The sequence below is a fragment of the Physeter macrocephalus genome, chromosome 6, assembly GCF_002837175.3.
Source record: "Physeter macrocephalus isolate SW-GA chromosome 6, ASM283717v5, whole genome shotgun sequence".
In the NCBI taxonomy this organism is placed as follows: Eukaryota; Metazoa; Chordata; class Mammalia; order Artiodactyla; family Physeteridae; genus Physeter; species Physeter macrocephalus.
Window position 1 is genome coordinate 45,867,262 of NC_041219.1, and position 19,795 is coordinate 45,887,056.

Here is a 19,795-nt window from a genome sequence, read left to right on the forward strand (position 1 = left end):
ACCACAAAAAAAAAAAAAAAAAAAAAAAAAAAGAAAAAGTCAGAAGTGAGGATGGCACATAATTGGACTCCTCAGGGAACTGAGGTCTTCTAGGGAGTACAGGGAGTACTCAGGAAAAATGACAGGTGCAGGATGTCAGAAGGTGTTAATGCCACTGTATAAAGGGCTCCCAGTTCGCTCTCAGAGTAGCTTAGCTGGAAAAAAGACCACAAATACTGTAGTCTTAGAGACTTTCCAAGATTACTGTAACCTTAAATCCGGTTGCCCGCAACACATCTCAGTTACTGGCTTTCTTTTTCTTCGGTGATACTGCCATTTTTGAAAACCATCCCCATATTCAAAGGAAATGAAATATTCTAAAGCATAAACTGATGAAACGAAGAAATACTAACCCCAATTCCAACAAGTCCAGGAACCTCACCCATCAAGTAATAACAGCAAGAATATTCCAGCTACTTGGGTTTGCTCAGGGCTCTATAACCTAGATCCTTCAGCAATGCTGTGGTGTTTAACACACTCACCAAGGAATAGGAAGGCAGGGCCAGGACTGGGACATGGGGGTCTCTTCACCACCTCGACACAGACAATAGCCTTCTTTCCTGTGTAAGTTTTTCCTGAGGGGCTCCTACCTGGGTGCGAAGAACAGCTCACCTTGCTGAGTCTGCTAAACCTGCCAGGATCCCTGTTGAACAGGTCCCCAGTTCAGGAGAAACTGATTCAGAGTCAGCAAATGGACCTGGTCCTAGAGTGGGCAGAGACTGCCTGAACGCAATCAACAGCAAAGGGAGGGAGGGGTGTGATGGCACTGGGGGTGCCTGGATGATGGCCCACAAAGCTTGGACCACATCAGGGAGGGAGGGGCTACACAGTGTTTTTGAAGAAAACATCTACCGAGGGCTGACTGTGCGCTACGAGGTACGAGGGAGAGTGGGAGGTTGTCTTTGAAGGTGTCAAAGAACTCAAGGTGCAGGGGAAGAAGGACGAACAACAGTTTCAAAACAAGTCACCCTACTAATTCTCTGACCTACTCTCGGCTCATCTATCTAAACTGCCTTTTATTTTTTAAAAAATTTATTTATTTATTTAAGGCTGCGTTGGGTCTTCGTTGCTGTGCGTGGGCTTCTCATCGCGGTGGCTTCTGTTGTTGCGGAGCACGGGCTCTAGGTGCGTGGGCTTCAGTAGCTGTGGCTCGAAGGCTCTAGGGCACAGGCTCAGTAGTTGTGGCGCACGGGCTTAGCTGCTCCGCAGCATGTGGGATCTTCCCGGACAAGGGCTCGAACCCGTGTTTCCTGCATTGGCAGGCGGATTCTTAACCACTGCACCACCAGGGAAGCCCTAAACCGTCTTTTAAGTGGGCACTTCTGGGGAGTGGCGTGCTTCATGTGCAATGGGGAAGACAGATGCCAGGACTCTGTACAAACACTGGGGCCAGCGTCAACTGGGTTTCTAAGTTCTGCAGTTGCACTCAGGTCAGGGTAGAGTTGGTCCAACTCCAAGGAGGGTGAAGGTAACACAGGTGAGCACCCGAGAGTAGACAGAATGGTAGCGTTCTATGTTAGAAGCTGCCATCATGACACCCCACCCAGCTTGGGAGGATTCTGCTGAGAACAGTGGGGGCAGATGTGGGCCAGAGGAGAGGCCCTGTCTATGAATGGGGATTTCAAAGGCAGAGACAGAGACAGAGGCCACTTACGTGGAGAGAACTTCAGAGGGAAGGTCAGTGATGTAAGAAGGGATCTTCCGCCCGGTCAGGAACTGTGCCACTTCGTTGCTGAAGGTGTTACAGTTGTGTTCAAAGAGGTTGTAGGCTTCACCTCTGTACGTTGGGAGAAAGGTTTGGGAAACAGATATGAAAGTCATCAACCATGTATGGGAAACCATTCAAACCAGGTAACAGAGTGGTGAGCACAGCTGAATCTGAGGACTGCGATTTCCCCTCTCTTACACTCCAGAAGGAGAGCCTGATTTGCCACTCTGGGCATTTTAAGGGAAGGATGAAATAAACACATTTGGCTCCGCCACAGTTTCAGGAGAATCTTTATAGTCACAAAAGCAGAGCTACAGGGTTAGAGTTTAACACTTCAAATTGACTAAAGCTTCTTTAAGAGAAAATATGCTCAAGTTTGTATTTTATCCCAACCTCTCTACAAACCCCGTTTTTGATTTTCAGGATAAAATACTGCTGTTGAGAGCAGCATGTGCTGAAATAGCAGCAGCTGATTTTAATCAGAAGGAATAAACAGCACTTCCTTTCCTCAAAAGTTTCAGCAATACATATGCTGGGATGGAACAGTGGCCTTGGAGGCAATGCTGAGCTCTTTTTGTGTAATGATTAACTGCTTTCCCTTCATATTTATTCAGCAAATACTGGGTCAGACCTTGCGCCGAGTGTTCTGGGGGAAATGACCTGGTGGCTGCCCTCTGGGGGCCAATCATCTAGTGGGGGAGACAGACACAACTAACCACCACCCCTGTCTCCACTCACCGGAACAGAGACTCCCCCAGGGAGGACAGGTACTCCAGGAAGATTTCTTCTGTGACTTCTGTGCTCCCAACATCAACCACAGAATCTGGGGGCCCAAGCAACGTACCTCCCTAAAAAAGCCAACCCAAAGAAAGTCAGTAAATCACTCTCTCCACTGAATTTTTTCATGTGGCTTCCCATGGAAGACCACAAATGCTCTGTTCCAACAACTTTTAACTCTCAGAGCACCCAGGACAGATGAAGAATTATTATTTTTTAAAAAATTTATTTACTTTTTAAATTTATTTTTGGCTGTATTGGGTCTTCGTTGCTGCGCTCGGGCTTTTCTCTAGTTGCGGCGAGCTGGGGCTACTCTTCGTTGCGGTGCGTGGGCTTCTCATTGTGGTGGTTTCTCTTGTTGCGGAGCACAGGCTCTAGGTGCGCGGGCTTCAGTAGTTGTGGCACGCAGGCTCAGTAGTTGTGGCTTGTGGGCTCTAGAGCGCAAGTGCAGTAGTTGTGGTGCATGGGTTTAGTAGCTCCATGGCATGTGGGATCTTCCTAGACCAGGGCTCAAACCCGTGTCCCCCACATTGGCAGGTGGATTCTTAACCACTGAGCCACCAGGGAAGCCCAAGAGTTAGTTCCTATTTGTGTCAAGGTTATAATGGCTTAGAGCTCCCTGGAGACTTTCCATCGCCACGTGCTGGCAACATGGCTAAGAAGTCAGGTGTCCTGTTTCTGGCGGGGCCCTGGGAAGCTTAGTCTCCTGCAGGTCAGACTCCTGACACTGTCCATTCATTCAGTTGATAAAAGGATAGAAACCCGGAATCTGAAGTCTCCCTTTGGCCCCAACACGCCTACTCACGAGGGCACAACAGGACGACTAGAAATGGCTCACACTTGACAGGCCATCTTTCCAGGTCTATATTCATAGTGTATGCAGCCAGTTTTTTTGTGTGACACACTTGATATCCCTTGTAACACTGGGAAAATGTGAAGAACTGTGAGGAAGCTGGCAGGCTGGCAAATATTTCCACAATTCAGTTCCTTTTTGATCTGTGAGGCTAATTTAACGAGGTGATAGGGTTCCCCTGGCAAGGGAGTTAATGGTCCCCGAAAGACCTACAGAAAAGTCTCAGCCATGGGTTAACAGACTGCCATAGCAGACTCAAGGAGAGACCGAGGTCCTGGGGGAAACCAGCCAAGCAGAAAGCAACAGGGTCACTGAAGAGGAGAGAGCTGGGAATGGGCTGAGGAGTAAGGGAGAGTACTCCAGAGCAGAGCTCCCGGAGAAGATCATAAATTCACACAATAGCAGCTATTGAGCACCTACTATGTGCCTGACGTTGTTCTAGGCACTGGGGAAAACATGGTGAGCAGGATAATTATTGTAGTCAGAGTTGCAAGGAACTAAAAGGTCATTATTCAACTCCCTATTATTCACTCGTATGACAAATATGTATTGAGAACTTACTATCTGCCAGGGCTTATGCTAGGCATTGGGCAAAACAGATGAGATTCTTGCCCTCATGGAGCTTATAGTCTACCAGGGAAGGCAAACAAAAAAATCCCATAAACCATGTATAATTACGAGCTGCGGTAGGGTCTTGTTGGAAAAAGTACTGCTGTCAGTACTTAAGACAGGGACCTTCCCAGTCCGAAGGGTCAGAGAAGACTTGGCTGAGAAAGTGACATTGAGTTCATCTGGAGAATGGAGAGGCATAACCACATGAAGGATCAGGGAGGTAGACTGAAGTCAGAGGACAGGTTTAAATGTCCAACGTGTGTTCAAGGAATGAGAAGAGGGGGGTGGGGAAGGGCACAACCTGCAAAGAGGCCACCCAGAGAGAGACCGAGACCAGATCAGATGGGGCCTTGTAGGCTATGCTGAGCTTTTTTGTTTTTATTCCAAGAGCAACGGGCAGAGTACTGACTTAAGCAGGGGAATGCCATGATCAGATTTTCATTCTGAAACAATCACTTTGCCACCTGTACGGAGAACTGATTGAGAAGGAAGAGTAGATGAATTGCTGTGGTCCAGGCTAGAAATGAGGGGGCCTGGATTAAGGTGAAAGCTCTGGAAAAATGAGATGAGATGAAGAGAATTAGACTGGTTTAATATACACTTACAAGGTAGAACAGACTTGGGCTTAACGAAGGACTTGTTATAGGAGGTGGGGGGGGGGCAGTGGGAGGAAGAGATAAAAAAAATGACTTCCCATTTATAATGGTTTAATATACACTTACAAGGTGAAACAGACTTGGGCTTAACGAAGGACTTGTTATAGCAGGTGGGGGGGGGCAGTGGGAGGAAGAGATAAAAAAAATGACTTCCCATTTATAAGTATCAAAATGCATGGTTTGGACTTCCCTGGTGGCACAGTGGTTAAGAATCCACCTGCCGATGCAGGGGACACAGGTTCGAGCCCCGGTCCGGGAAGACCCCACATGCCGCAGAGCAACTAAGCCCGTGCAACACAACTACTGAGCCTGCACTCTAGAGCCCACATGCCACAACTACTGAGCCCGCATGCCTAGAGCCTGTGCTCCGTGACAAGAGAAGCCACCGTAATGAGAAGTCCACGCACCTCAACAAAGAGTAGCCCCCGCTCGCTGCAACTGGAGAAAGCCTGTGTGCAGCAACGAAGACCCAACGCAGCCAAATAAATAAATGTTTTAAAAAAAGAATGGTTTTTTGGTCTTTGCTTGAGTACCTCCTGTGACGACCCTTAGACAGCTGTGACAGAAATTTTCTGGAAAAGGGCATGGGCTTTGGAGTCAGAGAGACCTGAGTTTTAGTACTGGTGCTGTAACTGGCCATGTAACTTTGGACAACTCATTTTACCTCTCAGAGCCCTCATAGTTCACACTGACTGAGCTTCACACTGATTGAGTTCATACCATGCACAAGGCACTGAGCTGGTGATGGTGATAGAAGAATGAGACAGTCTCAGCTTACAAGGAGCTTACACAGGGCTCCCCCTGGAGACTCAGGAACAGCCCATTTCACCATAACATGCTCAGTGTGACACAGAGGGACCACGAATACGATGGGAGCAGAGAGGAGGGCAGTGAGCTGGAAGATCTGGGAAGGGTATTCTTGAGCTGAGTCTTAAGGTCACCATGAGGAACTATGCTTTCTGGTCTATGGGAACCTGAGACTGCAGACAGGTGGGGGAAGACACTCACCGGTGGACAGCTGGAGATACCGCCACTGCCGAAGAAGAACTCATCCTTGTGTACAACTATGGAGGTGTGCCTGCAACGCAGAGAAGAGGCAGAATAAGCCAGAGAGCTGAAAACTGGTCTGAGAAAAAGCAAACACCACACTGCAATGAGAGTGATTTCTGCCTAAGGATATGACTTATAAGGTCAACATCTTTATAAAACTAATCAAACGAAGCTAAGATAAATACCATAGGCCAGAGTTTCTCAACTTTGGCACTACTGACATTTGGGGCTGGCTAATCCTTTGTTGTGGGAACTGACCTGTGCATTCTAGAATGTTCAGCAGATCCTGGCCTTTACCCACTAGATGGCACTAGCATTACCTGCCTCCGCTGTGACGACAAACATGTCTCCAGACATCGCCAAAGGTCTCCTTGGGGCAGAACTGTCCCTTGTTGAGAACCACCGCTGTAGATCATGTAAGCAGAGAGGAGTCCTTACAGATTCACCCCAGTATTAACAAATCAATTACTGAAATAAATCTCTGCAGACCAAGGTGTGTTCCCAGACTTTTTAAACTAACAGGAGCAGTTAACCTGGACCATGTTGAGAGAAAGACCAGATGATAAGTGTGAAACTATTTCAGGTGAAGGTGCTCATATTACTTCTTGGTTCGAGTCAAACAAAGCAAAGGGTCATTCTGGTCAACCAATATGTCAGCAGGCTCTAGGATCCAGACAGAATGCTGACCTAAGGTTTTCTTAGAAATGGAACTGAGCCCAGCCACCACCTTGTGTCTGAAAGGGAGGGGTCTGAGACCAAAGTAGAATGTGTTCTAAGACAGACATGTGAGATACTCGTGACTTCCATAGTTAGAAAGCTTGGTCAGGGGTGTGCATGACATCATTCCGCCTTTCTTTAGGACAGGCTTTCTCAACCTCTGCACCACTGATATTTCTGGTTGGAAAATTCTTCATTGTGGAGGGGTGTCCTGTACAATGTAGGATATTTATAGCAGTATCCCTGGCCTTCACCCATCCACCCCAAAAGTCTCGAGACACTGATAACTCCTGGTTGGGAACCACTGCTTTAGAACTTGAAGATTTGTGACTTGAGAGAGCTAGGTTTCAAACTGGAAGCCACAGATTGGAACCTGAAATGCATGGGTGCTATTTGGTTTCATAAACCAGCCAATGTAAGGAGTCCCACCCAACTTACCAGATGCCTTCCAGTTGTTTCCCTGTGGAGAAAAAAAGAAGAGATTTAACCACTTGGGACTAGACTAACTGGCCCCCCAGACAGACTAAATTCAGAACATCAGTCAAACCCAGAGTAACCCATTATAAACCTCCTGGGGGACTTTCTAGGAATGCAATTCTCCTCCAATAAGGTCCTTAGGTCATGACATGGTATGTATGTTGTGTTAAATAAGCTGAAAAAATAATCAGAATCCTTAAGCAAAATGCAAGATGGAACATTGGTATAGAGGTACCCAATTTTATGTCTGCTTTTCTTTCCCCTTTAGGGTCAACTCAACTCTGCCTTTTTAATTTCTTTGTCTCATCTACAGAGATAAAGCAAAATGATAGTATAGAGGACTTCCCTGGTGTTCCAGTGGTTAAGACTTCGCCTTCCAATGCAGGGGGTGTGGGTTCAATCCCTAGTTATGGAGCTAAGATCCCACATGCCTCGTGGCCAAAAAACCAAAACATAAAAAAACAGAAGCAATATTGTAAGAAATTCAATAAAGACTTTAAAAATGGTCCACAGCAAAAAAAAAAAAAAAGAAAAAAGAAAAAAAAATCTTAAAAATAGTATAGAAAAACTATTGTCCACTTCTTCATGGAGCATATGTGAGGTGAAATCCTTTAGAAAATTAGAGAGCAAACTGCAGATGCCATCCATTTGAATAGTCAATGCACATGTGTTCTACACCTCTATATGCCAGAAATCATGTGAGGTATGGAAATGCAAATATGAACAGATTACTGTCCTGCCTTTAAGGAGCCCAAAGTCAAATGGAAAGAGAGACACACGTAACTAACTAAAACACAATGTTGATAGGCTCCATAATAGTGGTAAACATAATAAAGATAAAGAATTACCTTCACGAGCTGCAATTCAACCAATGAACAAACGGGGGAGGGATGGACATTTGTGCCAGCAGGAATAGTATGTGCAAATGCATAGTTGTGAAAAAGACTAAGGTCTTGCAGGGTAGAGCAAAGGGTGCAGTGATGGTGGTAAGACGACGAGTGGCAGGCAAGGGTGTGAGCAAAGTAGAGCAAACCTGGACTGAAGGCTGCCCTACACTGTGGGGCATTGAAGGTTTTTAGGCAGTAGAGTGCCCAGATCAGATCCATGTTTTTAAATGATAACTGTGTCTTCTAAGAGATAACTGTAGGAATAGAAGATGAATTGGAGGGCAGAGAGTAGAGAGAGCAGACGAGAGTGAGGAGGTCTTTGCAGTAGTCCACAGGAGATTCCACAGTGCTAAGGATGAAGAGGAAGGGCAGTGAAAGACATGAGAACATTATCAAACAACACTCATTCACCTTTGGTAATAATTTCATGGTAACTGTTTATTGATTGCTGAATTGAATACTTTCAATGCTTCAGTGTTTGCCCTGTGACTTTCTAAAGGATGAAACTCTAGGCACTGTGTGGAAGGAGAGGTGATATGATTATACTTCTCCCTTTGCATAAGTTGCACTATTTCGCCCCTGTAAGAAAGCTTTTAAAATAAGATAACAGTAGCCTAATTTTCTTTTTTTTGGAAGACACAGAAGAAACCATGGGTCCTGCATGACAACCTACTGATGGCTCAGCATAGTGTCATCAGAGGCAGTTAAGAATATGGCACAGGTTCAGAGCTGAGCTTTTTCCCTTTGCTAGCGGTGGATCTTGGGCAACTTTACTCAACTTGAGCCACAGTTTCTTCAATACAAAGTTGTTGTAACCAGTAATGATAATCTGTATAAAGCATCACAGTGTGTGGCACACAGAAGTTTGATAAATGGAGATATTACATATGATAGCCTCCTGGGGAAAAGGGTGAAGACTTTCAAAAGGTAAAAGAAGGGGCTTCTCTGGTGGTGCAGTGGTTAAGAATCCACCTGCCAGTGCAGGGGACATCGGTTCAAGCCCTGGTCCGGGAAGATCCCACATGCCGCAGAGCAACTAAGTCCATGCACCACAACTACTGAAGCCCGCGCGCCTAGAGCCTGTGCTCCGCGACAAGAGAAGCTACTGCAATGAGAAGCCCGCGCACTGCAATGAAGCGTAACCCCCGCTCGCTGCAACAAGAGAAAGCCTGCGTGCAGCAACAAAGACCCAATGCAGCCATAAATAAATAAATAAAATGCAATGTTAGGGACTCCCTGGCAGGCGGATTCTTAACCACTGCGCCACCAGGGAAGCCCTAACATTGCATTTTAAGTAGAGCTGATGTGGTCTTCTGTACTGCCACTTATAAAACAACTTGCTGTCTAAATGGCAGCAATTTGTTGTTTATTTCCTTGGAGACATGCAATGATGCCTGAAACTAGACATATAAGGAATATTGCTTTCTCTAACTGTTCCTGCTCTCATTTACTTTGGGAAAAACACTATACTTGTATGAGAAGAAGTACAGTGTAGTGAACAAGAACACAGGTTCTAGTGTGGATAGGCCAGGTCTGAATCCTATCAGTTCAGTCAGTGAACTAATGTTTATGAAGTGACTATTATACTTCAGGCAATATTCTTGGCAGTAGGGATACGTCAGTAAACAAAGGAGATGAAAAAAAATACTCTTTCATTGTATTTACAGGGTGGGGAGATAGGACAGTCAATAAATACTAATAATAAACATAATAAATCATAGTAGGTTAACAATAATGAGTGATAAAGAAAAATAAGAGCAGGGTAAGGGACACTGGGAGTTTCAGGGATGGCCAGGGTGGGCCTCTTTGAGAAAGTGCCATTTGAGCAAAGGCCTGAAGGAGGCAAGGGAGCGAGCCCTGCAGAGGCAGGACATGCTAGGTGTATCTGAGGGACCTTAAGGAGGCCAGTGTGGCTAGACTGGGTGAGTGGGGAGGAGAAAAGCAGGAGATGAGCAGAGGTAATCGAGGACCAGATCATATAGATGAAATTGTAGAAGCTGAGAACTTTTCTAAGCCTGAGCTGTCCAGTATGGTAGTCACTGACCACGTGTGGCTATTAAAATTAAAAGAACAAATTCAGTTCCTCAGTTGACTACTGCATTTCAAGTACTCAGTAGCCACATGTGGCTAGCAGTTAGAGGTGGGACAGTGCAGATCTAGAACATTTCCATCATTGCAGGAAGTTTTTCTGGATGGCATTGTTTAAACCTTAGTTTCCTATTCTGTCAGGAAAAAAAACAAAACAAAACATAGTGTCTACCTCATAACATTTCCAAGGTTAAAAGAGATGTCACACAAAATAGGCCCAGCACAGTGCGTGGCACATAATATATGTCCCCCACAAACTAACTCTTCTGGGACTTCCCTGGTGGTCTAGTGGTTAAGAATCCTCCTTCCAATGCAGGGGACTTGGGTTTGATCCCTGTTCGGGGAACTAAAATGCCACATGCCGCAGGGCAACTAAGCCTCCGGGCTCTAGAGCCCCCGTGCCGCAACTACTGAGCCTGCATGCCGTAACTAGAAGGAAGCCCATGTGCTGCAACAGAGGATCCCACGTGCCACAACGAAGATCCTGCAACTAAGACCGGATGCAGCCAAATAAAAACAAACAAACAAACAAAAACTAACTCTTCTTTTAGGCTTCACGATTTGAAAGTGTTATGGCTGCTTTCAAAGTACCTTGGTATGGAAACTACCTATTTACATGTCTTTTTCCCTCATTAGACTATAATTGTCTCAAGGACAAGGGTAGTTTCTTATGCATCTTTGCAATCTAGCGCCTAGCAAAGAACCTGGAACAGAGATGCTACATGCACAGCTGTTGTGGTTGACACACAGTGCTAATGAGGCCAAAGTTCTTAACCCCAATCTTGGCTGCCCTGGCTTGTTACTCAAATGACTTTGCAACCCTGGAATATTGCACCCTGAGTCTGCTACTGCCTTCTCAGATGCCCATGTTCAATGACTCAGGTGGACAGGTGGCAGGTACAGGTGTACCGGTTCAAACCCAGCCCTACTAAAATCATGGGTTTTTGGAGAGAGGCCTCAGAGACCATCCTGCCACTTATTTTACACCTGAAAAACAATTCAAAAGTTGTGGGATACAAACCCTACTTTATTCTGCTTGATATTATATTCTCTGTATTGATCACTAAATTTATCTGTAAGCTGGACATTATACTTCCTCCTTATTCAACTATATCAAGGTATGCTTAAGATCTCATCCATCCATAGAATGGTGATAGAAACTATAGAAAAAAGATCCTCTTATTTATTCATTCTTTCATTTATTAATCCATCTACCAAACACTTGGAGCCAACAACATTTAAAATGGATTGAGTGGATTTACATCCTTTCTTAATTTAAAGTGCTTCATAGTTACCCTTATTCTCACAACATCTTTACATGATAGAGTGGAACAAATACTTATTAACATAATTTCAAACAGGTAAATAAAGATGCATGGTTTGTCCAGTGTAAAGACAAGAAAAAAAAAGGATGTAATCATGCACTTGTTGGAGCAGCTCAGGTAGAAACGTAAGGTTGGCTGCTCAGTGGCCTGCTCTCATGAGGACAAGAACGAGCGTCATGGCCTCCTCTGGGGGTGACAGGCATTGTAAAATGGGACTGAATTGATTTAAAAAATTTTTTCAGCCAGACTGAGGTGCAGTAGCTGAGTAGTAGATGGTGGGGGTTTGAGACTGAATTGGGGCACAAGGCCATTCTGGGATGTGAATTAGGCTCAGTGGCTCAGTGGATATTAGCACACTATAGAATCAGATTGTTTTCCCACTAGGATTTCCTCAGCAAGCTGGAGAGTGGGTGGGTCAGATGGCTGCATGTCTCTAAGCTTGCTGGCACGTCCCGTTGCATTGATTTTGAAGCCTATGAGGTATGCACATGAAAACAAATGGAAGGGCTTCCCTGGTGGCACAGTGGTTAAGAATCTGCCTGCCAATGCAGGGGACACAGGTTTGAGCCCTGGTCTGGGAAGATCCCACATGCCACAGAGCAACTAAGCCCATGCGCCGCAACTAGAGCCTGCACTCTAGAGCCCGTGAGCCACAACTATTGAGCCTCGTGCCACAACTACTGAAGCCCATGCACCTAGAGCCCGTGCTCTGCAACCAAAAGCCACCACAATAAGAAGCCCGCACACTGCAATGAAGAGTAGCTCCCACTTGATGCAACTAGAGAAAGCCCGCACGCAGCAATGAAGATCCAACACAGTCAAAAATAAAAACAAGTAAAAAAAAAAAATTTATAAAAAGAAAAAAAAGAATCCACCTGCCAACGTAGGGGACACGGGTTCGAGCCCTGGTCTGGGAAGATCCCACATGCTGCGGAGCAACTAAGCCCGTGTGCCACAACTACTGAGCCTGCATGCTGCAACTACTGAAGCCCACGCACCTAGAGCCCGTGCTCTGCAACAAGAGAAATCACTGCAATGTGAAGCCTGTGCACTGCAACGAAGAGTAGCCCCCACTTGCCGCAACCAGAGAAAGCCCACGTGCAGCAACAAAGACCCAACGCAGCTAAAAATAAAAAATAATAAAAAAAAAGAAAACAAATGGAAGACATGGATATTAGCCCTGTTTTTCATCATGAACAACAAAGAATGCAGAGTGAGGTCCACACTAGTCAGCCGTCAACTGATTGTAAGAGTAAAGTCACTACATAAAAGCCAAGGAGAAAATACTCCATCTACCTCCTCATCAATTAAGGTAATGGAGCTTGTGCATATAGACATTCCTCCTGGTTATGGGTTGTGCTCAAGATCGGCACCTGGTATACTGCTGATGCTAAATAAATCTCTATTAATAAGCATAAAGTGGGTGATGTTGCTGGGACTCCAGGGGCAGGCAGTATTAGCTCATTAGTATAAATCAAAAGTAGCCCTAGCTCACCTCCTAGATTTCACCCCACAGTGACAAAGTGTTCTTTTTATTTATCTATTTATCTGGCTGCGTTGGGTCTTTGTTGCTGTGCATGGGCTTTCTCTAGTTGCAGAGAACGGGGGCTACTCGTTGCGGCGCGAGGGCTTCTCACTGCGGTGGCTTCTCTTGTTGCGGAGCACGGGCTCTAGGCATGCGGGCTTCAGTAGCTGCGGCTCACAGGCTCTAGAGCGCAGGCTCAGTAGTTGTGGCACATTGTTGTGGGCTTAGTTGCTCTGCGGCATGTGGGATCTTCCCGGACCAGGGCTCGAACCTCTGTCCCCCGCATTGGCAGGTGAATTCTTAACCACTGCGCCATCAGGGAAGTCCCTGACAAAGTGTTCTTAATTGGCAGTGTTTTAATCTGACTTGCCAGATTACCAGCAATGTGAAGGGGTTAATTCAAAAAATCAGCTTATTCTTCTCTGGAACTACCAGGTAAATGTAGTGGTAAAAGGTAAAAGGATACATTTGTATAACCTAAGTGGACCTCTGTGCCTATAGGCTAAAAAAAATGCCTATTGGCAGTTGCCCCCTCCTTTAGGTAGAGAGGTTATCACAAAATCAAAATGCAAAACACTGCTAAAAACTAAGAGGGTATTTTAATCCTCAAAAAAGGGTAGATTTAAAACTACTTAATACTCTAGCACTAGGATTCCTTGGAGCCAGTACAGGATTCTTTCTCAGAATAAAAATAACTAATTTGTGAGTTCTTTATTGCAGTACTCAGAAGGTTCCCTCTTAACCACTGCTTGTTGTTATTAGTCAGGCCTTGTAGCAATGCTTTGAGGTAGGTCTGCAACCTCCTGTCATTTACTCAGTTCGTATTTACTGAATGCCAGTAACTGTGCTAAACTCTGAGGATACACTCAAGAGTTCTTGCCCCCATTGGAGCTTAGAGTCCAGTTGGGGCTGGGGGAGTGGACACAGATGAGAAAACATGCAATTTAAAAATAGAATGATAAATGCTATTAAAGGAGATTACAGGATGTTATCAGCACATTATAGAGACACATGACCAAGATTTGCGAGGTGGGGGACAGGGAAAGTTTCCTGTAGGAAGTAACATTTCAGCTGAAACCTCAAGGATAAGTAGAAGTTATCCAGGCTAACAGATGGGGAGAGAAAGTATTCCTGGCAGAGGGCACAGCCTTTGAAAGTCTAGAGGTAAAAAAGAACTGAACGGGTTCAGTCCTGTTACTGTGTGAAACAGCCCTTCTCCACTGGGGTTCTGCAAGAGAATTAAGCCCTTATGCCCTGAGGAATCTATTGGGAGAATGAGAAAATAGCTACTCAGATCATTTCCCCTAGTGCTTAATTCTCTTGTGGAACCCGGTTGAGAAAGGCTCATGTACAGTGTGTTCAGTATGTAGAGACAGGTGAGGGTGGAGAGAAAAGCAGGAGAAGGATCACGAAGGGCTTGGTGTTTTTTCATTTTGCCAGAAAGAAACTGCATGATTACTAAATTAATTCACTGGACGGATGTAAAACAGTGCACACAATGAACAAAAAAATCTAAAACAAAGCACAATAGATGGCATTAAAACATTAAAAAAAATCCTCAGATTCAAATAAATTCTACTTAATCTTTAAGCTTGAGTTCAAGTCTCAATCATTCCTATAATCAATATTTACTGACCACTAGCTCTGAAAGGCCACTGGGGACACACAGGGGAGTCAGAGTTCCTGCCCTCCAGGAGCTCAAGGTTCTTGCTTCAGTCTTTCTGACACATCCAGCCCACCATGGCCTGTCCCATCTTTCAAGGCCTAAAATAATTGTTTCACCACTCACCCCTTTTTGGCATCTAATCATAATTTCTCTTTTTTTTTTTTTTTTTTTTGTGGTATGCGGGCCTCCCTCTGCTGTGGCCTCTCCCGTTGCGGAGCACAGGCTCCGGACGCGCAGGCTCAGCGGCCATGGCTCACGGGCCCAGCCGCTCCGCGGCATGTGGGATCTTCCCGGACCGGGGCGCGAATCCGGTTCCCCTGCATTGGCAGGCGGACGCGCAACCACTGCGCCACCAGGGAAGCCCAATAATTTCTGTCTTTTTTAAAATTCACTTTTTATTTTATTTTTTAAAAATTTACTCTTTTTATTTATTTATTTGGCTGCGTTGGGTCTTTGCTGCTGCACGTGGGGTTTCTCTAGCTGCGGCGAGCAGGGGCTACTCTTTGTTGCAGTGCACGGGCTTCTCATTGCGGTGGCTTCTCTTGTTGCAGAGCATGGGCTCTAGAGCGCAGGCTCAGTAGTTGTGGCACGCGGGCTCAGTTGTTCCGTGGCCTGTGGGATCTCCTGGACCAGGGCTTGAACCCGTGTCCCCTGCATTGGCAGGTGTATTTTTAACCACTGCATCACTAGGGAAGTCCTAATCATAATCTCTTTTGTGCTGTTATCTAATGTTGCATATGCACAGCATTACTTTTAACTAATTAAACTCCTCGAGGACAGAGTCCATGTCTTTTATTTCATTACTATTTGTACTACAGAATTAAGCAAGGAACTGAGCAGTGTAAAAATCTCAAATATTCATTTGATTGCATTCTGCCAAGAAATACACACACACACACATTCCATATGCCTAAGTCTTTAAACCTGACAACAATTTTGAGATAGACTTGTAAAGAAAAATAAATGTGATCTTGGAACACGTACCTGCACACAAACTTCAGATCGGAAAACAATCAACAAATAGAAAGTATCCCTTACCACGATTAAACAAATATAACAAACCTCCACCATTATCTTTACGTATTTTAGCACAGAAAGAGGTCAAGAAATTTAAACAGCAGCCAAAATTATTAAAAGGACAAACTGAAGGACAATCATAATAGCTAACTATCTTAGGCAAATAGTAACGATGAAAAAAAAGTACAATCAGGCTGTCTGCTCGATTAGAGCGATAAGGATAATTCCAGGACTGTCTTCATTATGAGCAAAAGACTGTGGAGCAGGAATACCTTCATGGGAAGCAATTCTAGAAGACTGAAAACTGGACAAGGTAAAACTGTGGAGTCTACATTGTTTCAGGGGAGAAAGAAATTACATTGGGCTTTATCTAGTCTAATCAGGACTGTAATAGACTAGATGGGGGTCTTACAATGAGGAGCTGTCATAATAAGAGGCTACTATAACTAGATAAAGAGCCAGGCCACTCCACCCATGAAGTTCCCCCTTTAAAAAAAAAAAAAAGAATAAGATGGCACTGCTGATGAGGTCACACTAGTTCAGGACAATGAAGGCTAGGAGGGATGATCATAAAACTATGATTATGAATGGCACATACACACTGAATCCAGCTATTTTCCTCATCCAAATTTGAAACACTTGGCCAGAGATGCCTTTATAAACTTGAACTAGGTACCTACTTTACATCAATTATAAAGGAACACATTACAGAGGAAAGGTGGTATAGCAAAATACCTGAGAATGAGCTCTGGAAGTCAGACTGCCTGTGTTCATAACCCAGCTCTGCCACTTACCAGCTGTGTGACCTGGGGGGCAAATTTCTTAATGTCCTATATCTTGGGTTCCTCAAATGAAAAATGGAGATAATAACAGGACCTATCTCACAAATTTGTGGTGAAGAATATAACGCATGAACATACTCAGAAAAAAAAGGGTCTGGCACATGGTAAGCACTCAGTAAATCTAGCTATTAATATGCTTCTAGAATTCATTGCAAAAATCAGGAAACAAATTGATTTTTTAAAGGTTCAAATATATTTAGGAATGGGAAAGTAATAGATGGCTCCTAACAGAACTGGGACATACCCAACTTTAAGATTAGTGATGTCTGGATAGGATGAACCTGTAAGGCAATGCCCATTTTCCATAAGTTTTTAACTCTAGAAAGTAATGATTACCACCTTTGATAACCCTTTATTCATTACTTTTGAAAAAGGCATAAAAGCAATATGAGAAAATGGGATAGAGAAGAGAGAATCAGATTTGCAGGCAAGGTGATGTTCTCAGAAATACCACTGGAATCAGATGTGCCAAACTGATGAGGTTGGCTGAGGTCTTCTAGGATTTCACATCTACTAAAAAAGGTTTGGGGGGTGGGAGGGAGTCCCAGTACTCCACCTTCAGTTATGGCACCTTTCTCTGTACCCACTAAACTCCACAAAGACCAGGTCACTTCTAGACCAGGCCAGGCTCTTTTTTGCCTGAGGGCCTTGGCAGGTTAATCCCCCTTCTGTTTCGAACATTATAACTCCCTCACCACCCACCTTGTGACTATTTCTTCCGCATCCTTTAATTCCCAACTTAAAAGTCACTACTTCTGATCCCCTTATTTAAAGTAGGTCTCTCTTCTTATTTTCTGTCTCAGCCCCCAGTTGGCTTCCTGCACAACCTAGTACTTATCACGATTTGTAATTACTTCATTTGCTTATTTATTTTTAATGTCTTCCCCACTAAATAGCTCCATGATGACAGAGAACACCTTTATTTATCACATCATTTTCAGTTAAGCTTAACACTGGGACTAGCACATAGCAGACACTCAATGTCTGCTGAATGAATCATGAATCAATGACCCTAAGGCCCCCTTTAGCTAAAATCAATAACTAGTATATAATAGAACAAAAAAATATCCAGTGTAAAGGTGGAGGCTTTTATTTATGGGTCTAGGAAATACCTAAGTAACTCCTCACTATGATCAAGCTAACTAAATGGCTCCATTCCAAGACGTTTAGTCAGAACTTGACTGATGTAATGTACTAGTGACTAGCACCTTCCTCAAACAGTGACTCTGTTAGTTTGCTTTCAGATTTGCCTTATTCATTTTAACAACTGGAGATCTAGGCCCAACCTTCTAATAATGGATTGGCTACATAAGAATTACCTGAGGAGCTTATTAACAATACAGATTTCTGGATCAAAACGCCAAAAGATTCTTATTAAGTACTTGTGTAATAAGACTCTAGAATCCATATGTTTAAAACTCTGCAGGAATTCCCTGGAGGTCCAGTGGTTAGGACACCACGCTTTCACTGCCAAGGGTGAGGGTTCAATCCCTAGTTGGGGAACTAAGATCCCGCAAGCTGCGCAGCGTAGCCAAAAAAACTTTGCCTATTTTGAATAGAAAATATATGTATGTCTTTTCTTTTTCTTTCACTGTGAAGCATGTAGTTTCCCCCACCAGGGATCAAACTTGTGCCCCTTGTTAGCAATTTTCTTATGTATCTTCCAGATAATTATTTGCCTAAACAACCATGTATCCTTTGCTTTAAACAGACAACTGCATATTTAAAGAACTGTTTCAACTTCATTTTTTCTATTCCCATTTAACAATATATGTTGGGGACCTCCCTGGTGGCACACTGGCTAAGAATCTGCCTGCCAATGCAGGGGAAACGGGTTCGAGCCCTGGTCCGGGAAGATCCCACATGCCGTGCTCCGCAACAAGAGAAGCCACCACAATGAGAAGCCCACGCGCCGCAACTAGAGAAAAGTCCGTGCATAGCAACAAAGACCCAACACAGCCAAAAATAAAATAAATAAAATTAAAAAAAATATATATGTTGGAAATGAAGTTATCTGTATTTTAACAAAAAACAATATATGCTGGTAATGAAGTTATCTGTATTTTTAACAAGCACCCTAGGTGATTCTGATGTGAAGCCAAATATAGGAATCACTCATTGCCCCAGGGTTAAGAGATTAAGTTCAACCCACTAAGACACATTAGAAACTCAAGGACACTGAAACTCAAAAGCAGCCTTGCTTACTTGATCTCTGCCCTCTTGTCTCACAGACATGACATGAACTAAAACATTCTCTAATGTCTCCATAGAAGCCAGGAAATACTAGCCATTCAAATGGATGTTGCCAAAGCTGTTCAATTTTCAATTCCCAGAATCCTTTCCTGCCCAACATCATCTGAAATCACAAACCTGACAATTCCTATGTTACACAAGACATTTTGGTATTTGGGTTATAAAGAGGTTTGATCTATGCTGAACTAGGGCTGATTTTCTCTCCTGGCAGTTAAGTAGTTTAATGGAGCACAACCGAAATACTTCCCTTACTAACCCTTACTGCCACAACAGCATCCAATCCTCCCCCAGAATTGCTTTCTTACCACCTGGGCAAAAGCAATTAACTTAGAAGCTGTTGAGAAGACGGCACTGTCAGGCGGAACTTGGTGAATTCTTGAGTTGGGGCTCCAGTAGACCCGACTTTACTTCTACCTGGGGGCAACGGCTGGGCCCCTGTGCAGCTCTAGCTTTCTCTCCCCACCTACCCCAGAGACTGCACAAAGAGTTTCATTTTGGCACGGAGGGAAGGCTCTCCTCCGCAGTGTCCCTTTCACCACGAGGGGCACCGCGCGGCAGGTATCTTCACCTCCCCTCCACAGCGCCGAGGAAGGAGTGTAGGGGGCTCCCCAAGCGAGTCAGGAAACCCACGGGGACCCAGCGCCGGCTTCCCCCACCTCCCAGCTGAAGTGGCTCTGAAGGTCTAGGGGAGAGCGTGACTCCTTTATCCCCTCTCCCTGGATTCAAACGTGATGAGGGCCAAGGGGGGCTTCGGGAGCCCAAACCTCAGACCCACACCTTCTCTACTGGGGTTCTTCTCCATCCTCTGGGCCTTCCCCTGAGCCATGGCCCAGGCCTCCCCACCTCGGCCGGCCGTCTCGGCGCCCTCCGGCCCGGCTCCCGCCCTCCTTCCCGCCCGCCCCCAGCCCCTCACCCAGCATGATGGGGCTGAGCCGCCGGGCCAGGCCCTTGGACAGGTCGTACACGTAGAGCTTCACGGGATAGAGATTCGGCGGCTCCATCGGGACCCGTGGCGGCTGCAGCCACTAAGTCCCTCAGGCACCCGGCAGCTGCTTAGACCTTCCCGTACCCGACGGGGGAGGGGAGCGGAGGGAGCGGGGAGACCGAGCCCGGGCCCGGCCTGAGGGGCGGGGAAGAGGTCGCCCTGCGCTGCTCGCGCCCCCGCACCCGCCACCGGCAACGACTACTGTGAGGTGACAGAGTGAGGACCGGCCGGGTTCGCGCGGAAGACTGGGCGGGGGCGGGGGCGGGGACGCGGGCGGGGACTCATTCTCGCGCATGTGCGTACCGTCCTGACGGGTGG

General features: G+C 45.3%; 2 protein-coding genes across 8 annotated transcripts in view; both read right to left on the reverse strand.

Annotated features, from left to right (window-relative positions):
* Positions 1-469, reverse strand: part of PMM1 (phosphomannomutase 1) — a 29,752-nt gene extending 29,283 nt beyond the window's left edge. For all 3 annotated transcript variants that reach the window (XM_055085333.1, XM_007099904.3, XM_007099902.4), the window contains exon 1: positions 393-469. The gene's annotated coding sequence lies outside the window, so the exon portion shown is untranslated. The remainder of the gene's footprint in view (positions 1-392) is intronic.
* Positions 1-19,711, reverse strand: part of DESI1 (desumoylating isopeptidase 1) — a 23,789-nt gene extending 4,078 nt beyond the window's left edge. For 2 of the 5 annotated variants that reach the window (XM_028490684.2, XM_028490682.2), the window contains exons 1-5: positions 19,406-19,710; positions 6,851-6,872; positions 5,654-5,723; positions 2,486-2,595; positions 1,694-1,816 (exon numbers count right to left, since the gene is read on the reverse strand). In XM_028490684.2, coding sequence (XP_028346485.1) covers positions 1,694-1,816; positions 2,486-2,595; positions 5,654-5,723; positions 6,851-6,872; positions 19,406-19,493 — 413 coding nt within the window. In that variant the 5' untranslated portion in view covers positions 19,494-19,710. Of the gene's footprint in view, positions 1-1,076; positions 1,290-1,693; positions 1,817-2,485; positions 2,596-5,653; positions 5,724-6,850; positions 6,873-7,922; positions 8,126-19,405 lie in introns of those variants that run through there. The other 3 variants (XM_028490683.1, XM_055085334.1, XM_024127339.3) reach the window with 3 other exon arrangements.
* Between the last annotated feature and the right edge of the window lie 84 nt (positions 19,712-19,795).